Below are 23,430 nucleotides of genomic sequence, written 5' to 3'. Positions count from 1 at the left end.
GGTCATGTAGGAAGCTTCTGTACGAACCAACCAATTTTCTACTGTGCAGAGGAATCTTGCAGCCAATCCAAACCATCTATTAGATGGACCCAGTGGATTGACCACATATTCAACTTTTCAGCCCATATCTGCAATATGCCCTCTTTGTATTGATAGTTTTCATATTATATTAACTGTTAAAAGTTTTTATTTTTTAATACAAAGCTTACCTTTAAAGTGAGTTATTTTGCACACATGGCAAAGTGTTTTAGGCCACAAGGGGCTAGAAGAGCTAGGGACAGACAAAAAACATGGGTTGAAGTAGTAAAAAATGATTTTAAGGGCCCATAGTTTAACGATGGATACGACACTTAATAGAACAGAATGGTGGAACAAGATTCATGCAGCTGATCTCGTATGGTTAGGACAAGTCTTAGCTGATGATGATGAACTTGGTCATTCAAGGACACTCGGTAAATGACCCAATTGGAAGATATGCAACTTAAAATTGTCAGGGAGGGAGGGGGGTCTTTTTTTTTTGAAGAGTAAAGAAGAAAAATTTTATTAAAAGAAAAACAGGTACAAACTGTTCAGGTGTCAAGATAACACTCCACATCAAAGAAAAAAATAATATACATCATAAATTCAGTCCAGACTGAACTGGTTCACATTACAAGTTTGAATCTCAAGAATGTCCCAAAAATTCTCAGCAAAGTCTGAAGGACTGATTTGCTCAAATTCTTCAAGGGAGATGATCCAGTTTGTGATGAGTTTGCCTACTGAAGCCACAATCACTTCAATACCTCTTTCCTTTCCTTCAAAGAGCCTCCTATTCCTTTCCCACCACAGAGATCAGCAAACTGCAAAGGGAGTGCAGCTCCAGACAATTTTAGCTCTCATACTTCCTCTGAACTTTGGCCAGGTAGAGAAAGTCTCTGCTGATGTTGGTGGGTCATGTGGTTAGAGGCACCAAAGTCGATTATCAATAGATGATTGGGTGAAGAACAAAAGTAGACTCACCTGACAGACTGATAGTAGAAAAGGCAGAGGAAATAGCCAAGGATATGAGCTGGCGAATCTTCTTTTCTATCACAACACTTGGAAGTGTCCCCGTTTGAAGACATTGAAGTTACTGTGGATGATCATCTTAACTCTCAATAAAGTTTTGATATGCCTTATGTTGTCCTTTCTTCTGATTGGAAATACCTCCCTTTGGTGGACGAGTAGGACACTCGGTGATAATATGTCCCTATTGCTTACAATAAGTACAAGTGTTTTTTTCTTACAATGTGAAACCACATGACCAAATTCCTTGCATTCATGGCATTGAACACAAGAAAAACCTTTCTTGTTCTTAGGTTTGGTTGCAAGGAAGACAACATTAATGTTAGGATCTCTCTTCCCATCAAGTGTAATCTAAGTAGCCATCTTGGTTTCTTCTCTCAATAGCTCCACAGGAATTGCATCCAAATCTGGTAAAAGTTACTTTGCTAAGGATGTTAGACTGCACAACTTCATAGTCAGGCCTCAGATGCATTAGGAAGTAAATGCATAATCTTCCATCTATCAAATTGTTTCTTCATGAATGTCACACAACAGGTTGAAGGATCCTCTCCCAAATGTACCAATTCATATTTATTAATAGCCGAACAAAGGAGAAGAGGAAGAGAGGAGAGAAGAGAAGAGAGAGATTTGGAGTCTGCTACAGAGCAACTACAGTGCTGGCAGCGCCAACTTATATTAATATATATAGGGCGACCATAATTAGAAGGGAAAGGACCCTTATGCCCCTACTTAAGTTACAACATAAAAAACAAAAGAAAAAACTACTTTAATTTGTCCAAACGGACCCTAACTCAGCAGAATACAAACATAATAAATAAAGCTAACATTCCAACACTCCCCCTCAAGTTGGGACATGGATGTCAATCATGCCCAACTTGTCACACAAATTATTATGCCGCACATGTTGAAGGCCCTTGGTGAAGATGTCTGCAAGTTGTTCCTCTAAACTAACATAAGGAGTGAACACTTCTCCGCTCACAAGTTTTTCTCTAATAAAATGCTTGTCCACTTCAATATGTTTTGTTCTATCATGGAGGATTGGGTTAGTAGCAATGTTGATAGCAGCCTTGTTGTCACAGTAGAGTGACATAGGTTTGTTAACTGCAAAACCCAACTCTCCTAACAAATTTTTTATCTACATCATTTCAGCAACTCCATGAGACATGGCTTTGTATTCTGCCTCAGCACTGGATCTAGCCACCACACTTTGCTTCTTACTTCTCCAGGTGACTAGGTTTCCTCCCACAAAGGTACAATACCCACTGGTAAATTTTCTGCCATCGATTGCCCCTGCCCAATCAGCATCTATATACACCTCCACTTTCAAATGCCCATGTTTATGGAAAAGCAAACCAGCTCTTGGGAACTTCTTGAGGTATCTAAGGATTCTTTCTGCAACTTCAAAGTGAGTTGTCTTAGGATTATGCATGAACTGACTAAGAACACCCACTGCATAGGCAATATCTGGTCTGGTCATAGACAAATATAAGAGTCTCCCTACAAGTCTCTGGAACTTCTTTACATATTTCAAACACTCCCCTTGACTGTCTCCTAGCTGATGGTTGGGTTCAATGGGTGAATCAATTGGTTTCACTCCCAATTTGCCTGTATCCTCTAATAGATCTAGTATATATTTTTCTTTGGGAAATAAAGATGCCTCTTTTTGAGAGGGCAACTTCAATTCCAAGAAAATAATGTAAGGGGCCTAGATCTTTCACCTCAAATTGAGTGGTTAGGAATTTCTTCAGCTTCTGTATTTCAGTTTTCCAGTCTCCTATGATTACTATGTCATCAACATAGAGAATTAAAGCTACAATTTTCCCTTCACCTTTTTTCACAAATAAAGTATGATCTGTGGCATTGTTTGAATCCCATCAGTTGCACTGCTAAATGAAACCTACTAAACCAGGCTCGAGGTGATTGCTTCAACCCATATAAAGATTTTTTTTAACTTGAACACCTTCTGCTCACTACCTTTGGCACAAAAACTTGGAAGTTGAGTCATGTAAACCTCTTACTCTAGGTCACCATTCAAGAATGCATTCTTGATATCCAATTGATGAAGTTCCCAATCAAGGGTAGCTGCCAGTGAGAGGAGGGTTCTAATTGAATTCATCTTGGCTACTGGAAGCAAAGGTCTTTGCATGGTTTACTCCATACACTTGTGTAAACCCTTTGGTCACCAATCTAGCTTTGTATCTTTCTACTAAACCATCAGCTCTATGCTTTACTGTGAATACCCACTTGCAACCCACTGGTTCATTCCCTTCAGGAAAATCCACTAACTCCCAGGTGCCATTTTTGTGTAAGGCATTAATTTCTTCCTTCATTGCATCTGCCCATTTAGGTTTGGATAAAACTTCTGCCACATTCTTAGGAATAGAGACACTATCAATAGAGGAAAGGAATGCATGGTATGAAGGTGAAATATGACCATAGGACACAAAGTGAGAGATAGGATGATTAGTAGTACAAGACCTAACACCCTTTCTCTTAGCAATAGGAACATCAAGATCATTACCAATAGGATGATCAATGTTAAGAGATCAATGGGAACAAGTGTACCTGGCTGATGAAGAGGATTTACCTCTGGAGAGTCAGATGATATTGGTTGCATAGTTTCAGGTTCCACGACTCTTGAACTCTACTGGCTCTTATGGCGGCGAAGAAAGACCCGAAATGGAGAAGGGTCGGGAACCTGAGTGTGTTTCTCCTCAACCCTACTCTCCCCCTGAGGAGAAACCGAGAAGAAAGGTTGACTCTCAAAGAATGATACATCCATGGAGACATAGTACTTGCGTGAAGCAAGATCATAGCAGCGGTAACCCTTTTGAAATAACGGATAACCAAGAAAAACACAAGGAGTGGCACGGGGATCGAGTTTACCGTGAATAGGAGACAAGTTATGAACGAAGCAACGACACCCAAAGACACACATTGGAATGGGGGACAACGGAGCTGTAGGAAACAAGAGTTGATGTGGGGCCTTATACTCTAGTAACCGAGATGGCATACGGTTGATGATATATGCAACACACATAATAGCATCCATCCAGAAACGTTTTGGAACATTCATATGAAGTAATAAACCACGAGGTACCTCAAGTAGATGCCGATTTTTCCATTCAACAACACCGTTTTGTTGAGGTGTCCTGGCACAAGAGCTTTGATGAAGAGATCCACACGAAACAAAGAACTCCGTGAGATCACTATAGAAGTACTCTTTTGCATTGTCCGACTGGAAAATGTGAATTTCAGTTTGAAATTGAGTGAAAACCATTCGTTAAAAGTTTTTCACAATCTTTGGCACTTCATCTCTAGATCGCATAGGATACACCCAAATATATCTAGAGTAGTCATTGATCAAAGTAATGGAATATTTATATCCAGTCTCAGTAGGTAGAGAAATAGGGCCCCAAACATCAGAATAGACAATATGAAAAGGAAATTCAGATTTTTTATTTCTTAAAGGAAAGGAATTTCTACAATGTTTGCTCAATAGGCACGTATGACACTGCAATTTACTAACTAACAAAGACTTAAACAACTTAGAAAACATAAGTTTTAAAGACTCAAACGAAAGGTGACCAAAACGATTATGCCACAAGTAGGCATGACTTTCACTAGAAGAACTTAAAGATTCTGTAGCCACAAGACTAGCTTTATTCTCCAACACGTAGAGGCCATCCACCATGCTTCCTCTACCAATCGTCTCCCCTGAGGTCAAATCCTGAAACAAACATGAAGAAGGAAAGAAGGTCACTGAACAATTCAAGGAATAAGTAATACTACTAATGGAAAGTAAATTGATAGGTAATTTAGGAACATGCAACACATTAGAGAGGGTAAAGACCAAGAGGAAGGGAGATGGTTCCTTGACCGGCTATGGTGGAATAAGACCCATCAGCCAGTCTCACCTTATCTCTCCCAGAGAGGAGGTTATATGCCTGAAATAAGTTTCACTTACCAGTCATGTGGTTTGAGGCTCCAGAGTCAATTATCCTAGGGGAATCAGATGCATGAGATGTCACATGAAAGGCAGTGGCAGTGTTACCTGATGTAGATGCAAAGGAGGTAGAAGGAGTAGGGCCAGAATCTATCTGGCGAAGTGTCCTACCATATAATTCCAAGTGGTCACGAAAGGAGTTGATGATCTCTTCCTTGGGTTCAGAACCAGAGTGTCGTTCTTGGGGTACCATGGGACTAGTCTCTTGAGATGCCACATTTGCTAAGTTATATTTCTTCAGACTCTACTGGGTTGGCTTCTTACTCGGATCAGACTTCTTACTCAATTCCTGAGCCCATTTCGGCTTGCCATGAAGATCCCAACATGTGTCTCTAGTGTGCTTGGACTTTTGACAGTGAATGCACCAAAGTTTGTTTTTGTCATCCACTCTCTTCTGTGAATCTTCCTTTTTAAAAGAACCTCCAACATTTGAACTTGTACCCCCTCCCCTCGGATAGTTAGTGCAATCGGTTCCCCGTCTGTACATTCATCACACTTCTTCTGCTCTCTTCAAACTGAACTAGGGCATAAACTTCTTGGACTGAAGGTAAGTTCTTACTTCCTAAGATTTTTACCCTCATGGATTCATATGTAGGATTCAGCCCCAAAAGAAAGGCAAATACCCATTGCTGGAAAACAAGTGATTTGTAGGCCTTTACATCCTCATCGCACTTCCAATTCACATTTTGATAATAATCGAGTTCCTTCCAAATTGATGTCAAGTCTGAATAGTACACCGAGAGACTCCTCTCCCCTTGCTTGCAAGTGGAGGATTCTGCTTGTAATTGATACATCTTTGCATAGTGCCTCTGTTCTGAATAGGTAGATTTTGCTTGTTCCCATATTTCACAAGCTGTTTCAGCCCACATAAAGGTTTTCCTTACTTGTGGCAGTATGGAAACCAAGAGCCATGACATCACCATGCTATTTTCTTGGTCCCATTTGTCATGTTCAGCACTACCAATCTTTGGTTCCTTGATTTTACCATTAATATACCCAAATTTTCCTCTAGGAGTAATATAAAGTTTAATTCCCCTAGACCATTCAAGATAGTTCAGTCCATCAAAGGGGATTACAACCATGGGGAAATTCATATCCATCCCCCCACTCATTCCATTTTGACCTCCTGAAATTCCTGTAGTTGCAGAATTCTCAGAGGACATGATTCAAACACCTTTCAGACCTTACACACACCTTATAATCCCTCCTATCACCAAACCAACAGTCCTAGAAACACCAAGGATGAAGCCCACATGCACACTGCAATCTGGACACAATCTGACCACAAATCAGCCTAGATTGTCCAAAAAAGGCAAGATTTTAGGGTGGTCTCAGAGCTGACCTGACCTAGCAGTCACACTTCACCAACTTCTAGACACAGGTCATAAACCAGTATGGTTACACCGCAAGGGTTAAAAGATCAGGTCATCCACGACCTACAGATCTGAATTCTCAGACATGGGATCACATGATCCATAAAAAAAGTGGTTCAAACCTCACAGCTTCTCAGAAAACATTCAGCAGTTTGGAGTCATATAGTTTCTTCTTGGTACACGACCAAGGAAAAGGAAAAAAACACTAAAAAAAATCTGTACCAGTTGTAGCTGTGCGCTTTTTTTATCTCAGTTGAAGAAGACAGCAGGTTGAAGCTTGTTCGATCAGCTCATCGGCCTAGCCGAACCTGGCTCTGATACCATATTAACAGCCGAACAGAGGAGAAGAGAGGAAGGAGAAGAGAAGAGGAAGAGAGGAGAGAAGAGAGAGATTTGAGTCTGCTACCGTGCAGCTACAGTGCTGGCGGCGCGGCTTATATTAATATATATAGGGCGACCATAATTAGAAGGGAAAGGACCCTTATGCCCCTACTACTTAAGTTACAGCATAAAAAACAAAAGAAAAAACTGCTTTAATTTGTCCAAACGGACCCTAACTCAGCAGAATACAAAACATAATAAATAAAGCTAACCCTGCATAACTCGGCAGAATACAAAACATTCCAACAATATTCAATCTATAAGTTAACAAACCCTGCATAATACTGTTGAATCTTCTAGTCTCCTTGATGGTATGAAAATATACCAATTTCAATCTACTATTGCCTTCAGATATTAGATTGTTGATAAACTTTCTCAAGATGTTGATACATCTTATATGCAGTCTCATACCCATGGGAATGACAATGACAATGTCAACTTCAACTGAACCTGGGATCTAAGAGACATTCTTAGCATTGTCAAATCTCCACTGTTGGAGGGCTTTAGCATCACCCCAAAGCCCTCTACCCTCAACATAAAATTGGGAGTGGAACTTCCACAAGGCATAATCTGTCCCATTGAATAGGAAGCAAATTGTCTCTCTCTGGCAGGAAATAAATCAACACAGATATAGGATAGTAGTAGCAAATACTATTCTAAAAAAGTGGTAAGTAGTCCATCCTGCGCAATCAATCAGCAATCTAAGAGAATTTTTAACAAGCATCTTGCAACCAGATGCAAGGTTCCCTTGAAAAGTCTTATAAAATCAGAAGTGAGATGCCAAACATCTAAAATGCTCTATGCTGGAAGTCAACAGGAAGCATCTATAGCAGATTATAGAAATGAGCTCCTCAAAGTTTCTAGTTCTGTAGTTGAACACACGGTTATTTCTTTCTTCTCAAATACGCCAAAATATAGCATGTGCAGCAGATTGCCAGTCTTCCCTCTTTTGCTTAAACCTCTTCCTGTCCATTGTCCTAGACATCAACCACATGTTCTGGGAAGACCCAACTATGCTCAATTAGGGTGAGGAAAAAAATCTAAAGTTTTCTGGTTTCCTCACAGTGAAGCAGGATGTGGTTGGCGGGTTCCCCAACTTTAAGGCAGAAGCAGCAGACATGAGGGGAGAAATAAGTGTTGATTCTCTTCAAGATGGCCTCCCACAGAAAAAAGCAGATCCTGGGAGGGATAATGGGAGCACCAGACTCTCTTGAGTGGGAACTGATAAGAGGTCTGTTCTTCCTTAACTAAAGCCTTGAAGCAAGATTTGGTTGAAAACTTACCTGCTGGGTGAAGGGTCCAGATGCGAAGGTCAGGGGAATTTGGGGAGAGGTATACCTCTCTAAGTGTGTGCAAGGAGATAGTGATTTCACTGAGTTCCAAATCCTTTAGTGGTCTTCTAAGATTTAGGTTCCAGTTGAATGAGGGAGGAAGAGGGAAAAACCTGGGAAATGAGAGCTTCTTGGTTTAAGGTAAGGCTGAAGAGGTGAGGGAAGGAATTGGCCAAGGTTGAATTACCCCACCAAAGATCAGTCTAGAACTTAATTCTATCACCCATACCCACCTTATATCTGTGTTAGACAATTTTTGTATGCCCTTAGCTTCAATCAGAATGATGTACATTATGAGTTTATTGTAAATGAATAAAGTATATATTTGATTCATGTTCTTGTGGTGTGTTTCTGTGTAATACCCTTAAACTGGACACTTAATGAGACTTGTGTTAGTTTAGAATATTCACAGCCAGTGGGTCGGTCTGGGGAGACCTATCATGATAAGGCTGACACTGATGTGCCACCAAGTCGGTTGGGGTGGCCTGTCTCAGCCGCTAGGGTGAGACCTAAGGCACATGTAGTGTAGGATTAATTGAATCTTTGGACCAGACCAAATTTTCAGTATTGCCCTGAACCTTGGAGATTAATGGGCAAAACTGGAAAGTTACACCCGACCCCTAGACTCGATTATGATATTACACTAGGTGTCGGATTGGGCTGTCTTTGATGTACCAATCAGTGAGATCCTTAGTGGGGGTCAAAACTTGGGTATGTTGGGACAATCTGAGAATTCATCTGAGTGGGTGATCATAGTGACAGGATCAACCCCTTTGTCAGACAAAGGTAATGATCGGGGATGCACTCTCTCTGATGGAAACCATGACTGTCGGCAGCCGATTTCAATCGTTGAGATTTGTTTTGCAAAATATATTTTAGATGAGATATAAAAGTATATATATTATGCTTTCCAAAATGTTTGCACAATGTTTTAATTCCTGGGATCCATATAAGAAGAGAGTGCAACACTGTTCCTTGCAGCCGAGGGAGAGGTCCTCTCTTGTCGGGCAGTGTTTGATCATTATGGGCTGAGAGGTTAAGTGTAAGACCATTGAGGGTAATACCTGATGGGCTAATCTTGCATCTGCCCACAGTCTCTGGGTGTTACAAGGTGGCTTGGCCCAGGGACCACTTAGGGTAAGTGTTGGGCCTATAGAGCCCATGTGATGGGTTTCAGGGGGTGCACTGTCCATAAGTGTATTCGGCCAGGCCTTGTAACAAAGGCTGGGCTGAACCCACGTGGCTGATGTGTATATCAATGTTTGGGTCCCACGCCATACAAGGAAGCCCAACTGGGCAGCATTTTGGAAGGCTAAGTGAGCACATAACCTTAATGGGCCTAAAGCCCATTTCGAACTGGCTGATTTGATCAGTTAAATAAGGGGCGAATTCTGGTATTGGATAGGCAGATAGGATAGGCTCTTAACCCTATCCACTCAGAGAGTCCAGATCTGAATGTGATTCAGATCTGGAAACCTCCTAATGAGATTAGGAGAAGGCTGATCCAATCTGCAGATAAGATAAGGGTTTACCCTTATCACTTAAAGGGATGTCTGATCCAAATATGATTTGGATCAGCAACTCCTAATGGGATTAGGAGCTGATCCCTTTAAGGTTACAAAAGGAGGAGGGGGCGGCAACCTTTAGAAGACACACATTCACATCCTCTTCAGAGTTGAAATCACAGAAGGAAGAATTAAGCAACCCTACGAAATTCTTTCTTGCCGCCGCCTCACCTTCCATATCGACCTCTAGTTCAGTGGGAGAAATCAAGATTCGATCTTGACATCAGTTTCTTCCTGCTATTTCTTGCGAAGGATTAGGTTATTGGAGAGAACACTGCTGATTCTGCTCCATCCTACATTGCACCATCTTCAGTGGGAGCAGTCTTTGGATCATTCCTTGGGCGTGAACACCTTCGTTGGGAGATATTATTTCTCCGTATCAGGTATAATCCTCTTCTATTGTTTTTGTTCAGATCTGGTTCGATTCATGGTTCAAGATTGATCCTTGAAAAATATGATTTTTCTAAAATAGGGAATGCGATTCCCAGTTGAGGGGAGAGAATTTTTTTTTGAAATTCTAAAATGGGCGGAAGGCGTTCTACCCGATTTGCGCAGATATGATGTTTTTCTAGAAAATTTGTTTCCAGTTAATGGACGATTAATCTGAAATTAATTTTTTATTAATCTGATTATTATTTAGAACTGTTCTTTATAATTTTCTTGATTTATGGGCTGTTCGTACACATGGAGATCGAAATCTTGATTGGCGCAGGGAACCTGCGATTTTGTAGTTTCTTGATTATTTTATTACATTTGGTCTGTAAAATAATTTTTTATTTTTATTTTTAGACTGAATGTATAAGCATTCAATTTGATGTATTTATTGATAGAAATTAGGTTTTCTATTTATTTTATTGTGGACCGAAGATGGCGGCGCAGAGAAGGAGATTTCGTAGATGGGAGAATCGCTATCTGCATTATGCAGTTTATGAAACTGCAACCTGTGATCTAACCTCTGTTTTGCAGGATGGATTGTGCGAATAGCCCTTTTTGACTGATTTTTGCCTGTTCTTTTATCAGTAATTAATTTCAGATTAATTCTTGAATTAAATCTTTAATTAAAGATCAAACCCTAGACCCATTCGAACCAGATTGGTCCAAACTGGTTGGACTGAATCTAGGGTTCAATCAAGGTTGAATGTCAGCCCTAATTTTCCCACTAATGGGCCTGAGGATTGATAATTAATTAAATGTTTAATTCGGCCCAACCTGTAAAGGCCCAGTTTTAAGTTGTTAAAACTACTAAAGCCCACTTTGCGGATTAAGCTATATGGGCCGAACTGATCAACCCTAATTCAGCCCATATACCTAGATAATATTAATGGTTAATATTATGGATTAAAATTGGGCTTCAAACGTGCTTTACGGATATTTAATTGATTGGATCAATTTATCCTTGCATGTGATATATGGATGTGTGATGTGCTTCGAGCATGAACCATAAGAACTTGGTCCATGCAATTTCGACAGTGGCTCTTGCGCACCCATGGCTAAATGCACATCATTACCATGGTGTCCCTTTTGGTCATTTGATGACCTCCCTCAGTGGTGGGTCCCACACCTCTCGGAGAGGATACGTGCGGAACCCTAGCCGATTTGGGCCCACCGAAATCTGGCTTTATGAAAGTCAGTGGGAGCCATTTTGGTTTGACCTAGATCAAACTAGGGCGTAATTACTATTCCCTCCAACTAATATGAGTGCATGTGATAGGGAGATTCATATGATGAACTCTCTAAAGGCCTTCCATCATTAGCATCAGGATGGGTCATTCAGTAATGAGGAAACGCACCAGAAAATGGGCTATCCATTTGCTGTTGGGCTTGTCTGAGTGTTTCATGAGATGATAGGGGCGTCATAGACCGATGTGGGAGGGTCTTCACTAGAAAATGGGAACTCTCTCACGGTACCTTGGCGTTCACGAATATGATGGGTAAGCACTCACTGGACAGAAATGTTTACCTAAAAACGGCTCTGAACCTTGTCTGACAGAGGCCAAAGGGAAAATTCATATAATGAGTGGATATGATCCTTCACAGAAAGGTGGTGGGGTTATGTAGCTGAAACAGTTGGCTCCATGCACCCTATGTGATTTCCCACATTTCCAGAGACAACTCGTAGTCTCCGTCACTGAGATGGGAGGGAAATCTCAGAGATGAATAAATGGGAATGGAACGTAGATTAAAAGCCATATCTATGTAATGAACATGAATCAAATTAGGTTGTGGACTGATGTTTGCTCTTTTATCAGAAAATGGCAAACAGACAATTTGCAAAGTTTCTTGATGACAACAAGCTGAAGGGTCTGAACTATGCCGACTGGTATATGAACCTTATGCTGGTCCTAAGTTCTAAAAAGTTAGACAAAGTGGCTAAAATTCCTGCCCCGGAGCGTCCGGGTGATAGGGCTTCTGAGGCCTGAAGGAGAGACTATCAGGATTGGGAGGAGAAAAACTCCCTTGCCCGGTGTTACATCATTGCCTCCTTGGACAATCCAATACAGAGGCAGTTCGATCAGATCGAACTTGCCAATGACATATTGGACAGTCTCAAGACGATGTATGAAGAGCATAATCGTTCTACTCGACAAAAGGTCTTGAAACAGTTCATGACCGCTCAAATGTCCAAAGGGCAACAAGTTCATGACCATTGTCTTCGGATGATGGGCTACATCAATGAGCTTGAAGCTCTTGGATCCGGGCTGGACCTTGCGACCCAGATAGTCGCCATCCTTAATTCTTTGCCTCCTTCCTTTAATCCGTTCATCATGAATTATAACATGAACAAGCTGAATGTTAGCTTACAAGAGCTCAGGAATATGTTGCAAAGAGCAGAAGAACTGATTAAAAAGGATGAGCCTATAGCTATGCTTGTTGAAGCTAGCAAGACAGGCAAGAGAAAGAGGAAGGCAAAGAAGCCTCAGAAGAAAGCCATAAGGGTAAGAAGCAGAAGAAAGACAAAGCATCAGATGCCTGTCACTTCTGCAAGAAGACCGGCCACTGGAAAAGGAATTGTCCTGCCTACCTGGAATCCAAGAAAGGTAACTTCGAAACTTGTGTTATAGAAACCAATTTGTTGGTAGCTTCTGCGTCCTGGTGTATTGACTCCGGGGCTTCAACTCATGCGTGTAACTCACTGCAGGGGTTCAAGGTAAGTAGAAGGCTGAGTGAAGGAGAAGTTACGCTCTACTTGGGGACTTCTGCAAGTGTTGCAGCCGCGGCCATAGGAACCGTGGAGTTATTTTTTAGAGAAGGAATAATTGTACTGAAAGATTGCCTTTATGTACAAAATTTAAGAAGAAATTTGATTTCTATTTCAAAATTGTGTGGATGGTTATTTTGTCTTCTTTAGTAATACGATTACTATTAAAAGAAACAACAGATTCATTGCATACGGGGAACTAGAGAACGGTCTCTATGTTCTACATCATTCTTTAGAAACTAACATAATCGAAATTACGTCGGCTGAAATCCCTAAGAAAAGAGTCTGTGATACAGTTAATCCCACGTGTCTGTGGCATTACCGACTTGGCCATATCGGTGTTGATCGAATCACAAGGTTGGTAAAGGATGGTCCTTTGGATTTTCTAACTATAGAAGATCTTCCCACTTGTGAGCCTTGCCTACAAGGCAAGATGACGAAACGGCCATTTAACGGTAAGCCTGAAAGATGTACAGGTACACTTGATCTTATACATACTGATGTATGTGGTCCCCTGAGTGTTAGGACACGCAATCAACACGTGTATTTCATCACCTTTACAGATGATTTCTCACGATATGGTTACGTGTACCTAATGAGACATAAGTCTGAATCTTTTGAAAAGTTCAAAGAGTACAGACAAGTGGTCGAGAAACAGTTAGGGAGAGAAATTGAAACCCTTCAATCAGATCGAGGTAGCGAGTATCTCTCTGACGAATTCAGGGACTACTTGAAGGACAATGGGATAGTATCGCAGTTGGCTCCTCCTGCTACACCACAACTTAACGGTGTTTCAGAGAGGAGGAATAGGACCTTATTGGATATGGTCCGGTCACTTCTCATACACTCAGAGTTACCCACATCCTTTTGGGGTTACGCATTAGAGACTGCGATTTACGTGCTGAATCGGGTTCCAACCAAATCGGTTCCGAACACTCCATATGAACTTTAGATCGGAAAGAAACCAAGTGTCAGACACTTGAAGATTTGGGGTTGTTCAGCACACGTTAACATAGGCTACCCAAAAGGCTCTGTGGGTTACCTATTCTATGACCCAAGTGAGCAGAAGGTGTTCTACAACAGAAATGCACAATTCTTGGAAACCGATTACATCCTGGACACCCATCGTCAGGAAGTAGTTCTTGATGAAGAGAGCTCAGGAACAATGGGAGATGTCCCACAAGTTCCAGGTAGTGACCAACCTAGAAGATCCACTCGGATATCTAGGCCACCAGTCCGTTATGGTTATGACCAGGATAGTTACCTGGTGGAAACCTTGATTAGTGAGGAGGATCCCGTGACTTATGCGGAAGCTATGTTGGACATAGATTCCCAGAAGTGGGTGAAGGCCATGGGAGCTGAGATGGACTCAATGGAGACCAATGGAGTCTGGACTCTAGTAGATCCGCCCTCCGGGGTAAAAGCAATTGGTTGCAAGTGGATTTACAAGAGGAAGAAGGGCCCTGATGGTAGGGTTGAGACCTTCAAAGCTCGTCTGGTGACGAAATGGTACACTCAGAAAGAGGGCATCGATTATGAGGAAACTTTTTCGCCTGTGGCCATGCTTAAATCCATTAGGATCCTGTTAGCTGTAGCAGCATACCATGATTATGAGATTTGGCAAATGGATGTCAAAACTGCATTCCTGAATGGAGATCTTACTGAAGATATCTATATGCAGCAACCGCAAGGCTTCATTGCTGCAGGTCAGAAACACATGGTATGTAAATTTAATAGATCCATTTATGGACTCAAGCAAGATTCTAGGAGTTGGAACATCTGTTTTGACTTTGCTATCAAATCGTTTGACTTCAAGCAGAACCCGGATGAGCCCTATGTTTACAGGAAGACCAGTGAAGATAAGGTTACTTTCTTGGTTCTGTATGTAGATGACATTCTACTCATTGGGAATGATGTAGGAATGTTAACTACAGTAAAAGTATGGCTTTCACAGCAATTTTCCATGAAAGATCTTGGAAAAGCCTCCTATATACTGGGTCTTCGACTCTATAGAGATAGATCGAAGCGGATAATAGGATTATCCCAATCTGCTTACATTGACAAAATAGTCAAAAGATACAGCATGGAGAACTCCAAGAAAGGAAATGTTCCTTTCAGGCACGGAGTCACTCTCTCCAAGAAGATGTCTCCCAAGACCTCTGAGGAGATTGAGGGCATGAAAGACGTTCCCTATGCCTCAACCGTAGGGAGCATCATGTATGCCATGCTGTGCACTCGTCCTGACATTGCTCAGGCAGTGAGTGAGCAGATTTCAGGCCAACCCAGGGCAGGAGCACTGGACTGCTGTGAAAAACATACTTAAGTACCTTCGAAGGACAAAAGAGTTTTGTCTGGTATTCGATAGTAGCTCACTACAGATCCAGGGGTATACTGATGCCGATTTCTAGTCGGATCCAAACGATAGAAAGTCTACATCTGGATATGTTTTCACGATAGGATCGTGTGCTGTTTGCTGGAAAAGCAGCAAATAGGGGTCCACTGCAGACTCCACGACCGAAGCCGAATACATTGCCGCAAGCGAGGCTGCCAAAGAAGCCGTGTGGATGAAGAAGTTCGTTCACGAGTTGGGAGTAGTTCCATCCAGCACATCACCCATCCCGTTGATGTGTGAAAACAATGGAGCAATTGCTCAGGCTAAGGAGCCACGTGCCCACTCGAAGTCAAAGCACATTGAGAGGAAGTACTACGTACTGCGGGAGATTGTTGGTAGAGGGGACGTCCTGGTTCAGAAGGTAGCGTTAGCGGAAAATGTAGCAGACCCATTGACGAAGCCACTATCACAGAAAGTGTTTGAGAAACACGTGGAAAGCATGAGACTCTGGCTTGTACCAGATTGGACCTAAGTGCAAGTGGGAGCTGTTAGACAGTTTTTGTATGCCCTTGGCTTCATTCAGAATGATGTACATTATGAGTTTATTGTAAATGAATAAAGTACATATTTGATTCATGTTACTATAGTGTGTTTCTGTGTAATACCCTTAAATTGGACACTTAATGAGACTCGTGTTAGTTTAGAATGTTCACAGTTAGTGGGTCAGTCTGAGGAGACCTATCCTGATAAGGTTGACACTGATGTGCCACCAAGTCGGTTGGGGTGGCCTGTCTCAGCCGCCAGGGTGAGACCCAAGGCACATGCAGTGTAGGATTAATTGAATCTTTGAACCGGACCAGATTTCCAGCATTGCCCTAGACTTGATTATGATACTACACTAGGTGTCGGATTGGGCTGTCTTTGATGTACCAATCAGTGAGATCTTTAGTGGGGGGTTAAAACCTGGGTATGTTGGGACAATCTGAGAATTCATCTGAGTGGGTGATCATAGTGATAGGATCAGCTCCTTTGTCGGGCAAAGGTAATAATCGGGGATGCACTCTCTCTGATGGAAACCAAGACTGCCGGCAACCGATTTCAATCGTTGAGATTTGTTTTGCAAAATATATTTTATATGAGATATAAAAGTATATATATTATGGTTTCCAAAATGTTTTCAAAAGGTTTTAATTCCCGGGATCCATATAAGAAGAGAGTGCAACACTGTTCCTTGCAGCCGAGGAAGAGGTCCTCTCTTGTCGGGCAGTGTTTGATCATTATGGGCTGAGAGGTTAAGTGTAAGACCATTGAGGGTAATACCTGATGCGCTAATCTTGCATCTGCCCACAGTCCCTAGGTGTTACAAGGTGGCTTGGCCCAGGGACCACTTAGGGTAAGTGTTGGGCCCATAGAGCCCATGTGATGGGTTTCAGGGGGTGCACTGTCCATAAGTGTATTCGGCCAGGCCTTGTTACAAAGGCTGGGCTGTACCCATGTGGCTGATGTGTAGATCAATGTTTGGGTCCCACGCCGCAGCAGTTTGGAAGGCTAAGTGAGCACATAACCTTAATGGGCCTAAAGCCCATTTCGAACTGGGCTGATTTGGTCAGTTAAATAAGGGGCGAATTCTGGTATTGGATAGGCAGATAGGATAGGCTCTTAACCCTATCCACTCAGAGAGTCCAGATCTGAATGTGATTCAGATCTGGAAACCTCCTAATGAGATTAGGAGAAGGCTGATCCAATCTGCAGATAAGATAAGGGTTTACCCTTATCACTTAAAGGGATGTCTGATCCAAATATGATTTGGATCAGCAACTCCTAATGGGATTAGGAGCTGATCCCTTTAAGGTTACAAAAGAAGGAAGGGGCGGCAGCCTTTAGAAGACACACATTCACATCCTATTCAGAGCTGAAATCACAGAAGGAAGAATTAAGCAACTCTGCGAAATTCTTTCTTGCCGCCGCCTCACCTGCCAGTTCGACCTCTAGTTTAGTGGGAGAAATCAAGATTCGGTCTTGACATCAGTTCCTACTGATAGGAAGCTGCGCTCACATGCCATCCTGCTATTTCTTGCGAAGGATTAGGTTATTGGAAAGAACACTGCTGATTCTGCTCCATCCTACATTGCGCCATATTCAGTGGGAGCAGTCTTTGGATCATTCCTTGGGCGTGAACACCTTCGTTGGGAGATATTATTTCTCCGTATTAGGTATAATCTCTCCTACCGTTTTTGTTCAGATCTGGTTCGATTCATGGTTCAAGATTGATCCTTGAAAAATATGATTTTTCTAAAATAGGGAATGCGATTCCCAGTTGAGGGGTGAGAATTTTTTTTTGAAATTCGCCCACCTTATTCCGCAAGATTCGGGCATCCATACGATGGATCTTACAATTCCTTCAATCTGATGAAAGAGATGAAAAAAAAAAATATAAGTTGAGATTATACCTTTCAATGTGTTGATGTCTTTGACCTGGTTCAAATGAATATTGCTATCCCAACCATTGGCGTGCTTCCCGTACTTGCCAGTAATTACGGCAGTCCAGAGTGCATTTGGTTCCAAAGGGAATCGTCACAACCATTTGCTGAGAAGAGCTATGTTTCTTTTTTTCAAGTGACCTATTCCCAAACCACCACCCTCCTTAGGGTTGCAGACTTGAGACCAACGCACAAGGTGAGAACCCCTTTCCCCGCTTCCTTCCAAAGAAAATTTCTCTGAAGCTTATCTGACTGATTAGCTATTTTGTTGGGCATGTGTAAAGTAGAAAGGTAGTAAATGGGCAGGTTTTCCAGAGAAGTTCTTATGAGAGTGTGTTTCCCTCCTTTGGATTGATAATTCGTTTTCCATGTGGGCCAGCTTATTCTCAAAATCTCACATTTTTCTGGCACTGGTCCCAAAAGCTTTGATTCCTCGGATTCCCTCCAAGAGGCATCCCCAGATAGGAGATGAGGAGATTCTCTACTTTGCATCCCATAGTCTCCGTAAAAATATTTAGGGAGTGAGTACCAACTAGATTCAGACCTACAATACTGCTCTTAGAAAAATTAACTTGAAGTCCAGAAATCCATTCAAAGCAGGTGATAACCCTTTTCAGATTAGAAATAATGTCCTCATCAGCCTCTAAGAAAAGGATAATGTCGTCAACAAACTGGAGATGCGAAATCTTAGTGGCTTCTCGTCCAACTTCAAAACCTCTCAGCAGACCCAGAGAAATAGCCTTCTTCACCAGTTGGCTAAAAATTTCTGTGACAAGAGTAAAGAGCAGCGGGGAGAGGGGGCATCCTTTTCATAATCCCCTGCTGGCATTAAAATAGCCTTTTGGTTTCCCGTTAATTAGGATTGAGAAACAGGTGGAGATTATACGCTCCTCCACCCACTGAATCCGCTTTCTGTCAAAACCCATTAGCCTCATACTTTCCAGGAGACACTCCCAATCTACTTTGTCATATGCTTTTTCCAAGTCGAGCTTCGCAATCACTCCCGGTTTGCCATTCAATTTCCTCTCTTCTATGCATTCATTTGCTATCAGGATGCTATCAACAATTTGTTCCCCTTTGACAAATGCAAACTGATTTGGGGAAATGATTTCACCTAAAACTTTCTCCAATCTTTCAGCCAAAACCTTTGCTAAAATTTTGTACACACTCCCAACTAAGCTGATAGGTTTGAAATCTTTCAGACCAGTCCTTATTTAAGTTCATTGCAGTGAGGCTATGGGTCCTCTCCTGCTCCAAAGAAACGACAATAACACTCTTAGAGAGTCTTAAGGAAGTCCATAGTGAAGAGAGAAGAAAAGAAGTCTCATGGGGAAAATAGGAAGAAAGAAAGAGGAACATAAAAGGAGAAAGCACACTCATAGGTAGGTGAATTCTCTGCAAATATCTCCTTCAAATATGCCTTCTATCTCATATTGTGTAGTCTTCTTGTTCTCTCTTTCATTCAATTTCTAAGTTTTACTTATGAGAAAGAAGTAGAGGAAAAGAAACCATCCACAATCAAGTGCTTCTTCTCTCCTATACCTAAAGCCGTCTACAGCCTTGTTCCACAATGGCTGATTATGGCTCCCTACAAATGTGGATTTGAAGATTGAAGAAAAGAGGAACAAATAAAAATCATCTAATCTGATTGATTATGGTTCCCTGTCCACATGCCACATCTGGAAGACTGATGGTGTCATTATATTCAGTTGATTATGGCTTATTGTAAAGAAAAAGAAGTGAGAAGGAAATGTTTTTAGCAATCATCTTATTTGTACAGAACAAAGGGAAATGTATGTAAAATTCCTTAATTTATACTTTTGTATTTCTCATTCCTGAAAAGTTGAGATATGTAAAGAAATGTAAATGGATCTCTCTCTTCAAGAATTCTCTTTTCTAAACCATAAAAAAAATTCTCTTCCCTATTTTTCTAATTTGTTATGTACATTTATTTCTCAAGTCAGAACCAGAAGGTTTTCTCCACAGGGATGTAATTAAAAGGAACTATTTGTATGAGTCTCTGAGTGGGCCTTACTCCCCAAAAAATTAGAACTCAAATCATTCAATTAAGTGAATTATGTTGCATGAGAATTTCTTAAAATTTTACACTCAACATCCACCCATTGGTTTAATCCCTTTACATTGCTTTTATCCTTCATTTCACTGTTAATAGTCCCCTAAAACAGCTGGTTTCACTAGATTTCAGCCATGTTGTTAGCCAATCTATGTGTCCAAGTGTTGCCTAGGTGGTTGCCTTGTCACCTAGATGGGTTTCTTTTAATATAAACCATGTTGCCTTGTCACCTAGATGGGTGCCGTTTCCTTGTCAGTTCTGCAAAATCAAGTTCTAAGTCTAATTTAAGTTTTCACAACAGGATGACTTAATAATTTATATTGTTTGCTTGTGCAAACAAGTGGACATTTTACTGATCTATCAAAAATTGTGATGCTGGACATCTATTTGATGGATTTGGCACATATACCCACACTGTATTTTGTGTCATATTGAAACAGTTGCTTAAAAGCAAGGTTCAAAATTTTGTCATGTATTGGAGCATATCAGGCGTATTGTATTAATCATATCGGCCCTGCCCCAATATGCTAAATATTAAGTATTTGGTGTTGCCAATATTTTCACGGGGTAGGCCTTTCTAAGACCGGCTCCCTGTAAAATTTTGAAAAAAAAAACTTAAAAGAAAAGGGAGGGAGTAGATCAAATCAGGGTGTATCAATACTTTGAACCATGCTTCAAAGCAAAGGGTCTTGCTAACCTTGAGCCAAGAGGCCTTGCTATCACATTATCTAAGTTCTAACTACTATTTGCTTATATGATTTATATACATATTAATTTTTCTCAGTTATGCTACATCAGCCCACAAACAATTTTATAATTTTGTTTCCTTTTCAGTGAGTGGGTTCTTGGTAATCGAGAGGATCTGGTCAAGGATATTCTTGCAGAATTACGACCAGACATTGGTGAGGTAATATTCTGTTCAAATAGCTTTGTCTTGGTTCCTATATTTCCATTTTATTCTTTTCGTTATTTGTTTCCTTGTCTCCCCTAATGTATTCTTGTTAGGAATTAGGACACTCCAACCCTTTGTTGTTTTTGGAACATGATTGATGACAAACTTACTTCCCTCCTAATATAAATTTAACTGACCCTTATGTTATGCAAATTATATTTGATCTGATTATTATAATTAGATCCTAGATTCTTTCTTTTTACCTTCTACCATCCAGTCGGAGGTTGAGCCATTCTCTTCTTCTGGGGTGTGCGTTGACTAAAAGGTGGCATTATGCATGCTGTCTCACAGATCTGATGAAGGGGTGTCTTTGTTTAGTTGATTTGACTGATTAAAATGTGTAGTATACTGGTTAAAAATGTTAGTATGTTTTTTTGAGAAAATGTAACCAGAATTTATTAAGAAAAAAGGGGGGGATCAAGAGGAGATATACAAAGCAGGGGGGGGGGGGACCCCTACAAGTTACAAAGGAGGAAGCTTGTTGCTGTAAAAATGTTAGTATGTTGCACTGATATTATTTGTCTGTAAGACTGTAACTAAAGTTTTCAATGTTATTCTATGCCCATCCCAACTTCTTCCTTATCAATTTGAACTACAGATATCATCCTAAAAAAATGAGCTACACAGGATGACTGGATGTATAGCTCAAAGTGAGAAGTCATCTGGGATGGGCATACCATTGAAAATTGTAGTTCTCTGTATTTGGTCTCTTTTGTTCCTATGTGCAGGTTTCCTTTTGCTTGTCAATGAATTATCTTCTTACAGAGAAAAAAATGCCGAGCTACAGAGGCATTGGTTCTCCACCCTCTACATGCATTGCATGTGCTATGGCTCTAAATCAAGGTTTTTAAAACCAACCTGGAAACAGAATCACTCTGGCCACCGGTTTCCAGGTCAGCGGTTTGATTGTCTGGGTTGAGCAGGTCAAAACAGTTAAGGTTACTGTTTAGGTTTTATTGGATCCTGACTATTGGATTAGCATATTAGATCAGGTTAGGAAGAAGAACCATATAAATACATTCTATTAGAGAAGAGACAGTGAGAAGGACGTTTGAGAAAGGAGGAGGCGGAGGCGGTGTCCACGATGGTTGCCCATTTGCCAGTTGTTGTTGAGGATTCTTGGTATTGACCACATGTTTTTCATGTCCACATAAGCCCTATACACTATAGGTTTTAGTTGTCTCAGTAATAAACGCACAAGTGGAACATATTCAGGACAAGTCGCAGAGCATTTTTGGTGCTTCCAAGTCTTTGCATCTTTTGAGATATGCTTGACAGAAGGAAATGATATCCTTTCTCCTGCAGGAATGGTGGACTTACGTTTGCATGGGACCTTCTGATCCTCAACCTAACTGGCACCTTGGGATGCGAGGCACTCAACACCGTGCAGTGATGTGGCGGGTATGGAAAGAAGGCGGAACAGGGTTTTTGTATTGGGGTGCTAACTGCTATGAGAAGGCAACTGTTGCTAGTGCTGAGGTGCTTTTCTAACCAGAGTCTGCCGCTGATAATTAGAAGTGAACATTTACATCTTCACTGTTATGTTTCACCTCTGCAGATTAGATTCAGGCGTGGCCTTCCTCCAGGTGATGGGGTCTTGTTTTATCCTGGTGAAGTATTCTCATTGCATCAACCAGTTGCTTCAGTTAGGCTAGAGCGGATTCTCAGTGGATTGCAGGTACTGATTTCTATAATTTATAGAATGTTTTTAGACTCATCTGCATGTAGATCTCTCGATTAGAGGCTATAGCACATTCTTATTGCTTGAACCCACAGTGTGCTATCATATTAGAGTAAGTGTGCATGTTCACTGTTTTGACGTCCAACCATTCATCATTTTAATAATAATTGAAACCATCTTTTGCAGTCACTTATGAATGGTTCTTATAGTTGTTTTTATTACCGCACAGGATATCGAGTATCTGAAGCTGTACAGTTCGATATATGGTAGAGACGAGGGGCTTGCCCTTTTGGAGAAAACAGGTGCATACCTGGGTCCAGAGCGTTACACGCTTGACCACATGCCTATTGATGTTATGCGAGGGGAGATCTTCTGCACATGCAGATCTTGAGCTGAATGTGTTTATAGAACTTGTTTTTGTTCATTGTTATTACTTTTCCTTTTTTAGCTTATACGGATCTAATGCTATTATTGGACAACAGCTTGTTGAAATAGAAAAGCTGAACGCATTGAATCCTCCTGTAAGCACGCTTAGGATTGCCATACCCATACTTATTGCTTGGTTTCATTGTTGAGCCATCGATTCTCTTTTAACAAGGATCTGGGCGAAAGTCGCAAAAGCAACACAGGGATTCAAACCCTTGGCCTTTTCTTTGTGCTCTCTTACAAGCAAGGTTCAAAATATCGATATGCCTGATATGCCGGTACGGGTGTATCGGGCAAATCGATACTGCATTTTATTGCTTTTTTTTTATTTTTTTGCAACCGATTCAGGGGGGTCGGTTTAGGGCTCCACCCCCTGAACCGGTCAGACCCCCCATACACCCACTGTAAGGCGTATCGGAGGGGTCCCAGAACAATACGTATCGGTTGATGTGTCGATATTTTGAACCTTGCTTACAAGAAGTCAAGAATTTTTTTTTTCGGTGAAACTAGTGCAAATTCTGGTTTAATTTTGTTTTGGATTTGACTTTATTCTGTTCTAGGTCTTATTTTACTTCATTTGTATTGC

General features: G+C 41.1%; 1 protein-coding gene across 2 annotated transcripts in view; it reads left to right on the top strand.

Moving 5' to 3' along the window:
- Positions 1-22,995, top strand: part of LOC104588174 (alpha-1,6-mannosyl-glycoprotein 2-beta-N-acetylglucosaminyltransferase) — a 66,980-nt gene extending 43,985 nt beyond the window's left edge. For both annotated transcript variants that reach the window (XM_010246010.3, XM_010246007.3), the window contains exons 13-16: positions 20,620-20,692; positions 22,043-22,216; positions 22,296-22,415; positions 22,648-22,995. In XM_010246010.3, the coding sequence (XP_010244312.1) occupies positions 20,620-20,692; positions 22,043-22,216; positions 22,296-22,415; positions 22,648-22,809 (529 nt within the window). In that variant the 3' untranslated portion in view covers positions 22,810-22,995. The remainder of the gene's footprint in view (positions 1-20,619; positions 20,693-22,042; positions 22,217-22,295; positions 22,416-22,647) is intronic.
- Positions 22,996-23,430: the final 435 nt, after the last annotated feature.

The sequence above is a fragment of the Nelumbo nucifera genome, chromosome 1 (assembly GCF_055504915.1).
Source record: "Nelumbo nucifera cultivar China Antique chromosome 1, China Antique-T2T, whole genome shotgun sequence".
Taxonomy (NCBI): domain Eukaryota; kingdom Viridiplantae; phylum Streptophyta; class Magnoliopsida; order Proteales; family Nelumbonaceae; genus Nelumbo; species Nelumbo nucifera.
The sequence above is the reverse complement of the archived record's forward strand: the minus strand, read 5'-3'. Positions and strand labels throughout refer to the sequence as shown.